A 16,985-nucleotide genomic window follows, 5' to 3' on the forward strand; every position below is an offset into this window, starting at 1 on the left:
CAGCTGTAAGTTTTTCTTTGCTGTGTAGACACACCCTGAGTGTCTATGTGCTTAGACAGCCCTGGTTCAGCAGCTCTGGCCCCAGCAGCCTGTCTACATCCCCACAGCCCCATTCTGTCTCCCACCAGCCTTGGTTACAACCAATAAGCAGGGGTGCTGGAACTAAGGGTTCTGGGGGTGCTGCCGCACTGCTTGACTTGAAGTGGTTTCCATCATATACAGGGTTTAGTTTTCTTCAATGGCTCTTAGCACCCCCACTACACAAATTGTTCCAATGCCATTGCCAATAAGATGAATCCAACACACTCCCGGTCCCAAATTTCTCCATAACTGTGTGCCCTGAAGTGTCCACTTCGGAGAAATATTTGTTGCTCCTGTAAAGAGACATTCACATCACACTTTTTAACTCAACTGGGGTAAACAGTTTCAAACACAGAACTGGGTCTGTTTATAGTAAAATAAAACAAACCTATTAACAACAGGACATAAGTTAAGTGATAACCAAGTAAAAGGAATAAACTTAGAAAGGGTTACAAGCAAACAAAAGTGAAAACCTGCATCTAAAAGTCTAAAACTTAATTTACCAACATGTAGGCTTTGTTCAAGATAGTTTCTCTTTCCAGCCACGGCTGACTTTCCATCTGTCAGGAGTTTCCACAAAAGTACAAGGTGCTGGCGTCTGTCACTTTGCATTAATTGCTTGCACCTACATTACACAATTGTATTAATAATCAGTGAGTTATGAGCTTTTCAATGACATCACACCTTTTAGATACAGGTTATAACAATAGTGAGTTGGGGTACACTGGGCTGGTCATGCAAGCTGAAACTTATTGCTAGATATCAGGGTGGTGCCCAATCCTTTTGCCCTGGGGCTGTTCTGAATGTCACAAGGTCTTTTTGTAGTGACTTTATAACAACTACAATTAAGGAAATTCTATATTTTAACACCTATGGTTATAGGAATATGTTAATGGGAGAACATACCCTGATCTATAAATAGGTGTGAAAAATGCACTGATACTCAGAAAATGGTCTACTTAAAGTTCTAAAGTCTATAGAAAAAGAATGGGATTTTTTTTCTGAGTCCAATTCTGCAGTGCAGTGATGGTGCAAATATGTCAGATTCCTCTAAACATACAGCCAACAAAAGCAGAAGATTGAATTCAGGGTATTACTGTTTAGATGCTTTTCTTGTGGCATGCACAAGAATGAAAATTAACTCAAATGAGCATTATAATTAACTAAATCTGACTCTGATTTACTCTGACAAAGACATCAAATGTTTTGGACAATATGGATACGTGAGTTCCATCAAGCCCAAGCTGCTAACTAAAATGAGAGGCTCAACCACTCCATGATTATACGGCATGTATTTCAAATTTATACATATCTGTGTACATTGCAAAACATGTCTGATTCACATTCTAGTCAGTGAAAATCTCATGGTAACCTATTAAGTCATAGGAAGTACATTTGGAAGGAGCTATTCAAACTTTTATTTATTTATTTTATTTTTATCTTATTTTTAAGATAGCATACTTTGTTTTTGAGCTACAAATTTAAGGGCAACGGGCCGTATGTTCCACTGCACAAGATAGCAAAATCAGAGAAAATCTGTATAAAATGGGTTAAGGGAGTGTGTGGTGGGGTGTGTCAGCTACACTGTATGCTTTCTCCTACCTTGTAACTATCAGCATCTCCTCCACACCAACATGTATTCTGGGCTGTATACCAGTAATGGGGGCATGGCCAGGTGGAAGTAGCAGTAGTCTGGAAACGTGGTGCTGCGTGTCAGGGAACTGCATTTCTGAAGCCAAAGAACCCTTTTAGTTATTGCTGCTTTAAGCAAATAATAATGATAGATGGCGTGCAAATGCAATACCTTTTTCATACTCTATCTCCAAGCGCTATGCAAAGGTGGATTGTCATTGCTAGCTCCGTTATACAGAGTGGTACAGAGATTCAGAGAGATTAAATTATTTGCACAAAGAAAGATCACGAATCAATGAGAGAGCTGGGAAGAGAACTTGCACTTCCTCACTTCCCTGTCTCTGGTGTAGCCACAAGGCTACACTGCCACTCTGCTTTGCACACCCTATTGGCAGGGTCATTGCAGGCAGTGGGGTGAACCAATGGCAACTGGTAACGGTGGTTGCTGTTCGAGTGGGGTTTGGATTGGTTAGGGGAAGGGGACAGGAAAAGGTTCTATGAATGTGTTCTTTGGAGAAAGAGAGGACTTAAGTTTCCAGACTGGTAACAACAAAAATTAGCATTCAAGTTTTTATTTTAATATTATAAAACTAAGGCTTTATTAGAAATGATTTTTTTTTGCCTCTCAATGAACAAAGCAGCTCTGAAGTACTGAAAGTTGGTGTACAAGAGGCCCATGTGGATAGATACAGGGTATAAGAAGAGTTCACCCAGAGGAGAGGTACTAGTTTCTAGATACTTGATCGCCCAGCTCTTTTATGTGTGAAGTTAATGTACTGCTGTACTGAGGCTTTATTTATTTTTGGGCAGTAATATATTTCAGCAAATTCTTGAATTTTCAGTGCCAAGCAGTCATGTAAAATGCATTAGTAACAGGTCCTGGAATCCACAGACTGATGCTAAGGATGAAAAGTCCCTTGGTTCACATAGTATATACAACCTTCCTTTGCATAGGAGTAAAAAATGGTGAGCAGAGTAGATAAGAATTTTCATTTTTCCCACCCCAGTTCTGCTCTCCTTGTGAGTTCAATAGACATTTAAGTGACTCTTCCCCAGGTGTTATTACATGGTTACATTCAGGTATATTATATAGTTAATTAAAATTATCTTGTAAGCAGCACATGTCTAGCTACAAAGAGCCATTGAATGTAAGTAAAGAGATTCTTGGGTCAATAAAATATTTCACAGAAGTGGTTGAGATGCATAGCATTTCCTGGGAATTAACACTACTTAACTTTACCATACCCCATTATCTCCAGCAACTTGAAGCTCAATCATTTATCGTGAAAATGCTTGGTCTACATATAGGACATAGAAGAAATGTAGCAGCTTGTGTGTGTGTTTAATTAAGAACTGCACTGATGACCATAAAAATGAGTTTCATACTTACAAGTTCCTACCTGCTTCTGGTTGCATTGATCAATCTACATTTTTGTTAGGTAATATTTTGTGCACCTGATGTTAAGTGCAACCTTTTCATAGTCACCTGAATGACATTTATTCTGGAAAAACTATCATTTGTTTCATAAGTCAGAGTCAGCAAAGTGTTTAGTGTTTATTACATTACATTAGTACATTATTTTTGTTGTGATGCATTTCTTAAAAAGAAATGTGGTGTTAGAATATAAACACATTGTAGCAATGTTTTACTGCGGCATCTAAGGCCCCAAAACTGGAAAGGGAGCCATCTGAAAGACTTTGGGAACAGATTCCTTTGCAGGATTGGGGTCTAAATTAGGATCTGTGAAAGTCAAGGGCAACATTTCCTTTGACTACAGTAATAGTAGGATTAGAGGCCCCAATCATTGTTGTGTCTATCCTTGAAACAAAAATCAATATTAATAGATGAGATGTTCAATATAATTCAAAACAAACAAAACAACATGCATCTTAGCGCATTATTGTGGTGATTCCCTCTGAATCATCCAAATTTTCCCTTCCGGGAATGAAAGCTACCTTGGGATTCACTTCTATTGCTGTTTGTGGCTGATTACTTCTGATGTTTAGCTATGCCTTTGTAAATGCTTCCCAAAGTCCTATAGGATCGAAACCATAACCATGTTCAATTTTTGTCTGTTTTTTGTAGGATGATGAAGTGGTTCTGCAATGCACTGCAACTGTTCACAAGGAGCAACAGAAACTGTGCCTTGCGGCAGAAGGATTTGGCAACAGGCTCTGTTTTTTGGAATCCACTTCAAATTCTAAGGTATAGCAAGCTGTCTGAATGTAGCGCTGTTTGTAATGTCATTAACAAGGGGAAAATTTCTTGTTGGTACAATATTGCTTGCTGTGACATATAGTAAACAAGTTATCTAAAGGCACGGGCAAGTCAAATAAATCTCCAGATACCATAATGAAGGTTTTAATCCCTCATGACACTTGCAGGCTGAATCCTTTGTCACTTATAGGCTGGATGACTGCAATATACTGGGGGGCTGGTCTTTGAAGCACATCTGGCAGAGGGAGCTCATCTTAGGATTTTGCTCCTTACTGCCAGTTCACTAGTGTGCTAATTTGGTGTGCTACAGAGCAAATTTAGTGCAGTGCAAAGATGCATTTCTTTAGTGTGGCATTGAGGCTGTTGCCAGAGGATATTTATCCCACCAGTGGGTATATGTGATAAAAGTAAGGGTTTATTTTGTGCTGTTTGCTTTGGGATAATTGTTTGTTTGAATCTCTCTAATGTGACAAGATACACAATCCTGGTGCAAATATCAAATAAATTGTATCCAACCTACATAATGGTTTTCTATAATATAGTACATATAGTATGGTAAAGATAAGAAGATTTTTTTTTCAATGAAGGTTGCTGTTCAACAAATGAGTGTTCACACACTGAGATTCAGTTCTGCGTTCATAAACTTGGCTATCTCTCACTGAAATCAAAAAGCCATTTCTAAGGGAGGAAATTAGACAGCTGTTTGTGTTAACTGATATTTATTGATATTAAGTAGCCACGTGTTTCTATTTTTATAAATATTTTTTTCTCCAGATCAGTTATAAATGTTTGGTGAGCGAATTAAATATATGAAAAGCATCTAGAAAGTAAGATCTCCAGAAGGGATCAGTATTGAGGTTGTTTAAAAAAAAACCCCCAAAACTTAGCCTACCAACTTCCATAGCATCACTTTATCATTAAATACATTATCTCTCATACGTTGCAGAGTAATGCTTTATTTTCCATGTCTCATCATTTTGACTGTATTATTCATCATCATAAAATTTTTATTAGAATGTTAATGATTCATTATAATAGCAATGATCTGGATGAATTCATTCATGCTGTTCCATTTTAAGTGAGTCTTTTTAATTATAAAAATACTTCAGGATAGAAGGAACTGCAGTATTAGCTGCCTCTAAGGCCAGAAAGTCTAGTTTATTTAATGAGTGAATTATCATTCAATAATTTTGGATAGTAAACATCCAATCTCATATAAAATGTTCATGACTGTGAAGAGAATGTATAAATTTCAAAGCAGTTCCAATTCTTCAGTACCATCTTTTCCAGGTGCCTGATAAGTCACCATATACTCTGTTAGCTCTGTAAGAGTTGCGGGGGAAGGGGAGAAGACTAAAGGCCGTCGTTGTTTTTAATTTTTCAAAGGCTTACAAGTCTTAAAATGAGCCCATCTGAAGAAATGAAGCATTGAGAGAGCCAGAGAATTATGAGACCAGCAACACAAAGCTGACTGGAGAAAGAGAAAATGAGAGAGGCATTATGGGCAGGCAAAAACATTATCTCTACAATACTTAAGTATGTGTTGTTATTTAGGCAAGAGCATTTAAAAGGGTTTTGTGGATATTGTAGACTTTCTCTTTGTTCTGTTTGTACAGCACCCAGCCCAATGGGGTCCTGGTCCATGACTGGCGTCCCTAGACACTACAGTAATATAGATAATAATAATAACCTTTTGAGAGGCCAGACAAGGTAGATTATTAAAAAAAAAATCAGTTAGAAGTCAACTATCAGTAAATGTAAATCAGTCTTGCCAGATCTCATCTATAGGTGTGTAATAGTCCAAGTGAAAAATGTTTACAGCTACCTTTTATTCTCAGTCCAAGTCAGCACAGACATTTGTGTCCTTGAACAAATGTTGGGGAGTGTCCAGACTAGCCTTTGCCAATAAATTTGAAAACATGGTAACTCCCTCAATCAAATAACGTGAGGTAAACACCCTAGTCAAGACAAGCCCTCAGTTGCTCAAGGTTCACATTATTGTCACTCATGTCATACTCTAGTTCTCCAACAGCTCTTCAGAGTTTTACAGGAGACACACAAACACACAAAAAAACCCTTAGGGTAGACAAGTCTTGAATTTTTACTCAACAAGCAAGGAGAAAATGGAAAAACTTCCAATCCTACTTTGTTGCTTCTTTGTGACAACTAAGGCACAAACCTATTTTTTTCTTTTGCAGGTGAATTCAATTTTAAGTAGCTTTCATGATGTTAGAGCTTGTAGAAATTTTTCTAAATTTTGGCAAAAAAAGTTCACTTTTTGGGGGTGAAGGGCATTTTTAACCAGCTCTATTCCTTGTGTGGAAAACCCAGACCTTAGTTAGGCTTTATAGAACTAAAGGGACATTTAATCCATTTCTGTAGCCAATAGGATCTGTTTCTTTGTTTTGAAGACCAGGTCATTATTTGTATATACAAATCTCACTGATATGGAAAAAATGTTATGCTTTCTAAAGTGAGCCATTCTTCTTAAGATCTAAATGCATGGTACTGGAGTAGTCCTTTCCAATATTAGCCCTCCAAAAATATTTTTCATCCCACATGTGGAACTTGTTTCCCCTGTCCCAAACACAACCTTACAGTAGTCTGGAGTTCAGGATTGGGAATATGCAGCCCTCCACTATTGTTGGGTTTGAGTTTTGATATTTTGTGAACCACCAGGGCCAGAAATGGCAGCTTTGTCACTAGAGAGTTAAGAATCCCTCTTTTCTAATAGCATAAGGGATTTTTTCCCTCTTGCTGGCAGACCTTAAATATCATGACGTTATAATAGTTCTTCTATAAATCATATATCTCTTTTTAGCGTTTTCTAAAATGTACTGTTTATAATTTTTCTATCCCTCTGAACCCTCTGCAATTTGGACTCATGGAACTAAGATATCCTGGCTTTATAAATAGTGAGGATATTTAAAAATAGTCTCAAAGATTTTAAAAAGCTACAAAAACATTCTAAAGTTAGGTTTCAGAGTAGCAGCCAAGTTAGTCTGTATCCGCAAAAAGAACAGGAGTACTTGTGGCACCTTAGAGACTAACCAATTTATTTGAGCATAAGCTTTCGTGAGCTACAGCTCACTTCATCGGCTGCATGCAGCGGAAAATACAATAGGGAGATTTTATATACACAGAGAACATGAAACAGTGGGTGTTATCACACACACTGTAATGAGAGTGATTAGGTAAGGTGAGCTATTACCAGCAGGACAGAGAAGAAGAAGAAGAAGAAAAAACCCACAACCTTTAGTGATAATCAAGATGGGCCATTTCCAGCAGTTGACAAGAACGTGTGAGGAACAGTAGGGAGAAAAATAAACATGGGGAAATAGTTTTACTTTGTGTAATGACACATCCACTCCCAGTCTTTATTCAAGCCTAATTTAATGGTGTCCAGTTTGCAAATTAGTTCCAATTCAGCAGTCTCTCATTGGAGTCTGTTTTTGAAGTCTTTTTGTTGTAATATTGTGACTTTTAGGTCTGTAATCGAGTGACCAGAGAGATTGAAGTGCTCAAATAAATTTGTTATTCTAAAGTTAGGTTTTTATTTTTGTAAAACATCATAAACAAAGTAGGATGATATGGAGTGAAGGTTCTATTGGCACTTATTTGGGGTAACATTGTTTGGGGTAGCCCCCCTCATGGTGATTCCACTAATTCAGTCATCCCAAAGTATTTAGTGAGATTCCAGAATTTTTTCTTCTTGTTGATTCGTTAATTTGGTGGGGGATAGTGAGTGAGAGTCTCCTTAGTTTTTTCTTTGGTTTAGTTGATAGCTTGGGGGTCTGAGTGTTTATCAGACTCTGAGGACATTGGGCCTGATCCAGTACCCATTGAAGTAAATGGGAGATTTGCCATTGATTTCAAAGGGAGCTGGGTCAGTCGCAAAGGGCCTGGTCTTGCTCCCACTGAAACCAGTAACAGAGGTGGAATTGATTTCCTTGGGAGCAGGCCCAGGCCCGGAGTGAGTATTTCCTTCTCGTTACTACTTGTTTGCTTTTAGGTGTGCTATGCATGATGGGAGGGTGAGGGAGCTCCCTCTCCCAGTGATGGTGGTATAATTATTTTATACTGTGGGAGTGCTCAGTCACTACCCCTAAGACAGGATTCAATGATGGGTGTAATGAATTACTGAATGGGGACTGTCTACTAATCAGTTTATACATTGTGTTGTACAGTGAGGCCCTGGTCTTTGTTGGACCCTAGATACTACTGTAATAAACCTAAAAATAAGAGGAGAGAGGATGAGAGGTAATAATAAAAGTATCATGCTGTTTTCTGCTCTGGCCGCCTTCTCTTTTCTCAGTCGTATCCTTTTGCATGTTTCACTTCTTCTATGGAGCTCATAAACACAGCCACTAACCCATTAATATACTGTTCTCCTCTGTAGGGGGTGGTGGGTAGCTGTGCTGCCCCAGGAGGAGCTCCAGAAAAGATCTCTCCCTCAGACAAGTTAAGTTCCTTTGGAGCTTCTGTCTTGTGCTGGGAGGAGGGGAAGAGTAAGAATTATTGGCCCTGTAGTAGATGTAGCATACTCTCTTCTCATCTTATTTCCAGCTTATTCTATTCTGTTGGGTCCTCACCTGTGCACTTCCAGTTGTTCATTAAGTGATTTGACTATCTGTCACTGGACTAACATCTTGTGGCACGCATAAGGGGATAGAAACCATGTGTCCGCTTACACTCCAACTTACCTCACTCGTTCATGGGGAGCTAACAGGTGCATAACCGTTGTTGCCCTCTCAGACTGAGGCTCATAATCTGGGTAAACCTGGCACAGCTGGACAGGGTCTGCAGTGGAGGTCTTATTCCTTACTTCCCTGCAGTGTTGTGCCAAGTCACAAGCGTGGCCTAAGTAAACTAACATACAATGAAAATATTGCCGTTATGAGACACAAAAGCCAGAGTCTAAGTTGTGCCTGCAGATTATTTTATTTGCAAATAAGTACTGTAATAGCACTTGAGAGCACAAATATACAGATGCAAACAAGGAAGTTGGGCCAACATGTAACTCATTTTCTGTCTGAAATGGATGTGTGCATGCTCAGTAATCTATTTTTTGCGTATGTACATGTATTTTACTGGCACTTTTTAAGGATGACCTAATGTGTATTTGATATGCTGCTTTTCAGCAAACTGAAGCAATGCCCTTTTTGTATTTTCATTGGACAAGCTGCATACGCTGTGAATGTTTTTTGCACTGGTTGTCCTGTTTGTGTTCACAGGTATCCAAATTCAGCCTTCTAGTGCATATTCCTTAAGGTAGAATACACCCTTATGCAGTAGAACCACGTTGAGAGTTATGAATTATTCATATAAAGGGAATAAAATGGTGCTGTATGTTCTCTGAACTTTACAGTAGAACCTCACTACTAATTAAACCACTAATTTGCAAACTCAGGAATTATCACAGAATGAAGAAATAAATGGTGATCTTACTTCATGTGTCAGCAAAGCTTGAAGAGTGGAGTTATACAAATGTTAAGAGGAAGTCTGAATATCAGCTTCTTGGATGACCTCTGTCCCCTTTCACCACCGTCTCCATCTGTTGCTTTTGCCACTTAATGCTCTGAACATTTTATGGCAACTTAAATTGTTTTGTTAATTTCTAGGAAAGTGGCCTAAGTTTGTGGAATAAATTAAAAGTTGAAGTGGAGCAAATAGGTCTGTTAATAATGCAAAGGGAAAATATTTCAACAAATTCAGTGCATGCTAGTGTTCTGCATTTCATCTACCATCAATGGTAGAAATGCAGGGAGGAAGAGGGGTTGATTATAAAGGTTTCAGAAGCAATTACTGAGTTGTCAGACAAAAGTGACATATTTGGGAAAATATTTGGTGTTATGGGGTGGGCTTCTCCATATTTTTGTTTCCATATTGGGAGCTTATAGAGTGCAGAAGGAGGGTACTAAATAGAAACACTGTGGGTATATCTTTTTTAATTTAAGGCAATATAAAAGTTAGTTTATAACTAGGTTTAGCCCTTAAAATGCTTTTGTCAGAGCATTTAGTTTGAAAAATGCTTCGTTTCTCAGGCGGCTAAAGTAGACATCATAGAAGCTGATCATTTGTTCTTAGGGAGCATAGTATTTAAAGTTCCTGAATATGTATAGTAAAATTTAGGATCTTAATTATAAATTTGTTCACATTATTGCAGTAACTGGAGTTGTCTGTCTTAGCTGTTTGCTCTTTGAGCTGAGAGTCGATGTCAGATGACTGTCCTAGTTTCTGGAATGAGTGGGATTGATGCTGTGCATTTTTTTTTGTTGCATAATGTTAACTAATTAGGTGTAATGATGGCTTTGTTAGAAGACAGAAAGCTTTAACTGGGGGCAGACTTTTAAAAAAAACTTATTCTCACAATGCGAGGGCCACATCCTGCCCGTGAATTCATATGCATGACTCCCATGGTAGCTGGGGGAGCTGCACAGGTGTCTATCATGTAAAGCATACCTTGCACTTATCAGTGATCTACCATAGTTTCGGAAAATCAAGGACCACCTTTAGGTTTCACGAAGCAGGAACTGAATGAACAGAGGCGTATTGGGGCTGATTTCTGGTTACAGAAATAGTGTTTCATGTAGCGTTGTTTTACCGACCGTGCATGCTTTCTGAAATAACATTAAGGATTGCAGGGGAAGGAGACTGGCAAAAAAAAAATCTCCTCCTTTTGGAGGGGTATTGCTCTGGTGCCTTGCGTTACATGAATAATCACTCCATAATGTCCACAAGAGCTACATACGTAGTCTTAGCAAGCAGTGAATGGGAAATGTCCCTTTATTCATCCAAGGATTTAATCTTCTATCAGTTGCACATAAACTGATTCACAGTAGGTTTTTCTTTTTTCTTTTCTACGGGCCAGCTAGCTCACTATCCCACTACTATTTTAGTCTCTGACTTCCACTAATTTTTGAGTTTCTTTTTTAGCTCATCCTATAACTTGTTAGCCGTGATAGTTGTTCAGTGAATTATGTTTTGAGTAGGAGGAATTTGCTGTACTTGTCTGATTTGAAAAGCAGCTATTGATGATTATGTTGTTCCTGCCCCAGCTAATCATTAGGAAAGATCTGTGCTCTTTCAGCTCAGTCATGTTGTAGTGGTCCATGACTGGATGCATACACAGACATTACATTTGTCTGCTAAACTGCACTCATGCTTCCTGGGGAATAGATCTCTTGACTTTTGGCATCTATAATTTGAAGTAAAGCTGTTAGCTTGCTATAGGGTTAGTGCTCTTAGTCTTTATATAACCAGCTACTGAAGGGCAGCAAGCACAAATGCGGGCCCACCCTACAGGCTAGAGGCAGCAGGAAATAAACCAGGCAAAGAAAAGGAAAACTTATTTTCTGGCAACTCCCTCTATTTCACCGTAGTCTCCCAATTATGTCTCTCTTGATCCCTACCCTTTTGCCCATTGAGAGTGTCAAATTGTACTCTGTCCCAGCTGCAGAATGCGGTCTGCCTCCCACCCTTTAATTAGGGTTGCCAGAAGGCAACCTTGTCTGTTTTTTGACCAGAATGCCCGGTCGAAAAGGGACGCTGGAGGCTCCGGCCAGTGGTGAGGGAATGAGGAGGGGGTCTGCAGCAGCTCTCTCTGTGGAGCTGGAGTGAGTGGGGGAGGAGCTGTGGGGAAAGGGGGCTGGGCAAGGGTGTTCGGTTTTCTGAAATTAGAAAGTTGGCAACCCTACCTTTAATCCCATCCCTGAGTCCACTGGGACCCCTGCTGCATGACTGATTGGGACACTGCTTAATCCAAGGAGTTTGGTTTTTAGTTTATAGGGGATGGGGAAGTGTTCTAAAGCTTTACCATTGGTTAATTACAATTCCTGTCCTGTTAAAAGTAAATTGTTTATGCAACTAGAGCTTATGATGGGTGCATAGAAAATCGATATAATAAAGGGCATCATGCAGTGAAGGCACATTCTAGCTGATTAAAATTATTTGAAGATCACCACTAAAGACTCTTCCCAGAACGTCCCAGGCTTGCCACTATTTTAGCTTTTTTCCCCGCTTCACAAAACAGCGAGTAAGATACTTTCTAGTTCAACAAACAGTTGTTAGCCTGTAAGAAACTGGAGATGTTGGTGGAAACAGAGAAGCATAGTAGGTTCTAGTAGTAATACAAAACCAAATGGTACTCTTTAATCTACTCCATTTACGCAGTGCACAAGCTTTCTAGCAGTGGGGTAGGTATGAGGAAATTTTACAGAAAGCTCAGGGACAATATTCATCCATCGTGTTTGGCAAGTGAACTCGCCACATTGCTTGATCCTGCTCTTTTTGGACCCAGTCGTGTTACATGTGTTGAGCTCCTGCTACTCCCACCAACTTCAGCAGGAGCCAGAACTCCGCACCTCCTGGAACTGGGCTCTTCATTGGAGAGGATAATTTACTTTCAACTATGTATAAAGATCACGCTACATCTAAATGCCACTTGCAAGAAGTTTGTGTATCAAAAAATGGCTTTTCAAAAGTTTCCCTTTGCTAGATGCAGACAATTCAGTCAATCTCTTGAGGTAGTGTATATGAAGCTAATATGTCTTTCAATAAATGAACAATCAAGCAGCAGGTTATGTGAAATTGTTCAATTTCTCCCCCCAACCCAGCATATAAATAGGCATTGGAGCAGGAGGACTGAGGGACCATGGGTCTCCTAACCCCGCCCCTCCCCTCCCCCCCATGAGTGCTCTACCCATGAACCTATAAAATTGTTCTCCTTCTGGCCCAATAATTCTTTATAGTGGAACAGCTTCACAAAGAGAGACTGACGCATCCCTGTTTCAGACTATCTCATAGTCCAATGGTTGGGGGACTCTTCTGAGAGGTGGGAGAGCCCCTGCTCAAATCCTTTCTCCCTATCAGACAGAGTGGGGTTGGGAGAATTGAACCTGGGCCTCCCACATCCGAGGTGAATGGTCTAACCACTGAGCTAAAAGTTATAAGGAAGGCACTGCCACATCCTTCTCTTCTGGCATTGCTTGCAAGAAATGGCTTAGGTGCCTAAGCTGCCTGACTGTAGGAGAAGGCTTCTGGGCTGTGGGTCCCAAGCAGAAATAGGTGCTGTCCTGCAGCCCAGACTTATATAACTATTGCTGTGAGAGCGGTGGGGGGCTTAGGAGACACCCCCTCTCAGCAGCATCTTTCATTGGCTAGCATAGGGAGCTCCCCACCTGGCATGTATGCTCTTGTGGATCCCTTTTTCTTCGGTGCTTATCTTTTTCTCCATGTATTATATAGAGGTCTAGGTGCCAAACTCTGGCTTTATGGATCTCATTGTTCTTCTAGTGATTTTCTAGGCACCTAAAATTAGGCGTTGTGATGCTCTGCATTGCAGTGCCTAAGTCCCTTTGTGGATTTGGGCCATAACACATAAAGGAGGTGTGGAAATTTTAGATGAAACTCTGCACAGGGCTACTCAAAACACAATATGAACACAATTTTTGTTCGCAATCGTCCCCACTGGGCACACTGATAAAGCATAGGTAAACTGCAAGTTAGTGTTATTTCAAACACTGAGCAACGCTTACAGGCATGGAATGCCAAACTGAATCAATTATACAGTGAAGTGGTATTCCTTTGGATTGTATGCAGTCTTGTGGCCATGTTGGTCCCAAGATATTGGGTGGGTGAGATAATATCTTTTATTGGCCCAGCTTCTGTTGGTGAGGGAGACAAGCTTTTGAGCTTATACAGAGGTCATCAAAAATCTGGGTAGACCTAAAGAAGACCTCTGTGTAAGGTCGAAAGCTTGTCTCTCTCACCAACAGAAGTTGGGCCAACAAAAGATGTTACCTCAACAAACTTCTCCAATATTCCTTAGGATTATAACATATACCTCTTAAGCAATGCAAGCCACAATGGGCCAGATCATCAGCTTATGTAAAATGGCATCGGAACTATGCAGTTTTAGATCAACTGAGGATTTGGCCTAGTACTTATAGAGATGATAAAGTTATGTCTATAGCACAATCCATAGCAGGTTATCAAATTGTTTAAAAAATATTAATTAAATATTAATCATTTCTGTGAGAGAGGTATTATTTATGCCCATGTCCATTTTACAGATGAGAAAACTGAGCGGCTAATTGATTTTCCCAAGATCACACAGAAAATCTGACAAAGGCAGGCATGGAATCTCAGATTTCCTAGCCCCACTCCTGTTTAAAAAAAACAAAACCATAAACCAGAAAAACATTTACACAGTTTAGTAAGATATGACCTAGACTCAGAGATAGTAATCACTCATCTTATGGTGGACACAACTAAATGGATAAACTTACACTATTGTTACAGCTGTTTCCTGGATAGCCTGAATGCCCCTATTTCAGTAGTCGCTAATAAAGGGATTCCAGCTACAGTCTGTATTGCAACAATTTGGTGATTCCTATGATGATCATAAATTATGCTGAAGGCACTGTTAACTTTAAAGGAAGTTCAGAAGGAATCTAATTATCATAACATACAGAGCAACTAAATGTGAAGTTGGGAAGGTTTCTTCTTCCTCATTCTACAGATGGGAGTTCCCAGCAGCTGAACTTTGCTCCCCGTGCAGCAGATCAGCTGGAAGTGAGAGTACATTGCTACAGGATGGATCCTGGTGCTTGGCTGTAATATCTAGCCTTTATTTGAGAGGCTAAATATTAATTTTTAACTTTAGATTTAGCAGCACAAAATAAGAATTAGTATACAACCTACTTGTTGCTTAAGCCTTTATTCATTTTATTTTATTGTATTGTATTGTATTTTATTTCTATTCCTATAGTTCCTAAGAACCCCAGTCATTAACCTGAACTCCATTGTGCTAGGCACCGTACAAACACAAAACAAAAAAGACTCCCTACCCCAAAGAGCTTACAATCTAAGTACAAAACAAGTGACTATAGATAGAGGCAGGCGGGGGAATACAAGAGAAAAATGAGAAAATATTGTGGAAGGGTCTAAGTAGAGTGAACAATGTAGTGGCAGCAGATGCCATGTTCACAATTATTTATTGATTTTTTTGGGGGATGGGTTTACGTAGGAGGGAAAAAGAATAGACAAGGAGAGGGAGGTGATGGGGAGAGGGAAATGAAGAAAGTAAGAGGGGCAGGTGTGGAATGAAACTGAGGTGAAGAGACTGTGAGGGAGAGGAAAGGGGAGAGTTGGAGCAAACAGCCTATCAGCACAGGGCAGAGAAAGTCAGAGAACACTGTCCAGTTTTGCCTGGAATGTCCAGAGGTTCCTGCTTTGGCTGGAGTCTCTGACTGGCTGCTCTCTGGAAGAGCTTACCTTGTTACCTTGTTAGTCAATAGCATACATGTGTTTAAGTTTGAGGCTTATCTATAAATGCCACTATTGTTTTTTTTTTCAATTTAAAAAAAATGGAGAAACAAAGTGTACACTCAGCAAGGAATGGGAATTCCTTTTCAGAGCCCAACCACTTATCCTATTACTTCAAAATATTATGTTGCTATCGGTCAGTTCATATGGAATTTTCAAGGGCATATTTTTCAAAAGAATCTTCTCTATTACTCAGTAATAATCCTTTAAGGTTCAGATTATGGAGATCATAATTTCCATATCAGAGAGAAATTCAGGCATTGTAAACAAGGTATATGAACAAGATAGGATAAAGAATTACATAGGGGACTGAGAGTAAGGTTTTGTGCAGCCAAGTACTCGGAATATTGCATGCCTTAACCAATGCTGAATTTCACTGAATGGTGTAACGTTGTGCTTGAAGCAGAAGCAATTACAGGAATCTTTTGGAACGCTACTATAGAAGAGCCTCCCAAGTGAGGTGTTGGAAACACTGCGACCTTAAAAGATTGCGTGACACATTAAAAACTGGACAAAACCAGAAAATCTAATGTAGGGAGCCAACCTGACTGTGACAGGGAGAATAGACTAGACCTAATAGGCTTTTTCTTTATCTCTAGTAATTCACAACATATAATTTTCTTTGATTCACTCCCATCACCCATTGTTGAAGTGTCTGGACAGTTTGATATATTTTAAATTATCTGCAAAATTTTGCGTAACTGTTTGCATGCAGACCACTGGAACTGTAAATATTGCAATCAAATAGACAATTTCTCATCTGTTAATTTATGTAATAAATATAACTAACCAACCACCACAGACTATAACACAAGTTGCATATTTGATTGTGATACTTTTAATTTGAAGTTACTCTTTGGTTAGTTGCATAAGTCATCCAGTCGGGGGAAAAAATATGTAATTTATGTAATTAACCAGTATTACATGAATTGTGAATTTTCAGTATAATCTACAATTTGTAGTTTATTTTTTGCAAATATTTGAGTGTTCATGATTTCAAAAAAATATGCTTTTTCCAAAATATTTCTGGTAACCTGGCACGATGATGCACAAATTGAATGGACTAGAGGAGATCTAGAGAACTCAGATTTTGGCAAAACTTGAAAGGTTCACAAATACTGTCAAATGAAAATTCACTGTCCAATCTGAATAAATATTTATGGGAAATTGTTCTATTTGTTTAGCTCTGCTATTGTTTATACATCTATGGATCTGTTCAGTCAAAATGAAAATCAGTTATGATGCTGGAGAATCTTGACTGAGATACTGCCATGAAAATAGAAATCTGGTGTAACAAAGTCAATTGCCAAATCTGACAATCCATACAACCGCATAACTGGATTAGCGAGTATTTGCCTAGTTTCTGGAATCCACTTGTTTTACGTTCCTGTTGTGTCGTCATTCTCCTGTTAGAAATAGTTGTTTGTTGTTTCATTATAGTTTGTGATGTTCTGCTTTAACCAAGTTAATCTGTTTAACAATGGCAGGGAGTCTTTCACATCCTGTTCAAAACAGAGCCTTTGCAAATCCAGTTGGATTTTTTTTTTTTTTTTGGTCTTTTAGTACAAAAGCACCAAGTCTTGGGAAAAGGTGCAGTGGGACAGGCAATAGATGATTTGACTGTACATAGTGCAAGTAACTGTAGGAACATTCTGAGCTTTTTATAGACAAAAGACATTTTCCTCCCAGCTCTGTGACAGCTGTTTGGTGAAAGTAACAAAATAGT

General features: G+C 39.1%; 1 protein-coding gene across 18 annotated transcripts in view; it reads left to right on the forward strand.

Moving 5' to 3' along the window:
• Positions 1 to 16,985, forward strand: part of RYR2 (ryanodine receptor 2) — a 719,935-nt gene that overhangs the window by 173,385 nt on the left and 529,565 nt on the right. For all 18 annotated transcript variants that reach the window (XM_075126918.1, XM_075126917.1, XM_075126921.1 and 15 more), the window contains exon 2: positions 3,800 to 3,919. In XM_075126918.1, coding sequence (XP_074983019.1) covers positions 3,800 to 3,919 — 120 coding nt within the window. The remainder of the gene's footprint in view (positions 1 to 3,799; positions 3,920 to 16,985) is intronic.

Source organism: Caretta caretta, chromosome 3 (assembly GCF_965140235.1).
Source record: "Caretta caretta isolate rCarCar2 chromosome 3, rCarCar1.hap1, whole genome shotgun sequence".
Taxonomy (NCBI): Eukaryota; Metazoa; Chordata; order Testudines; family Cheloniidae; genus Caretta; species Caretta caretta.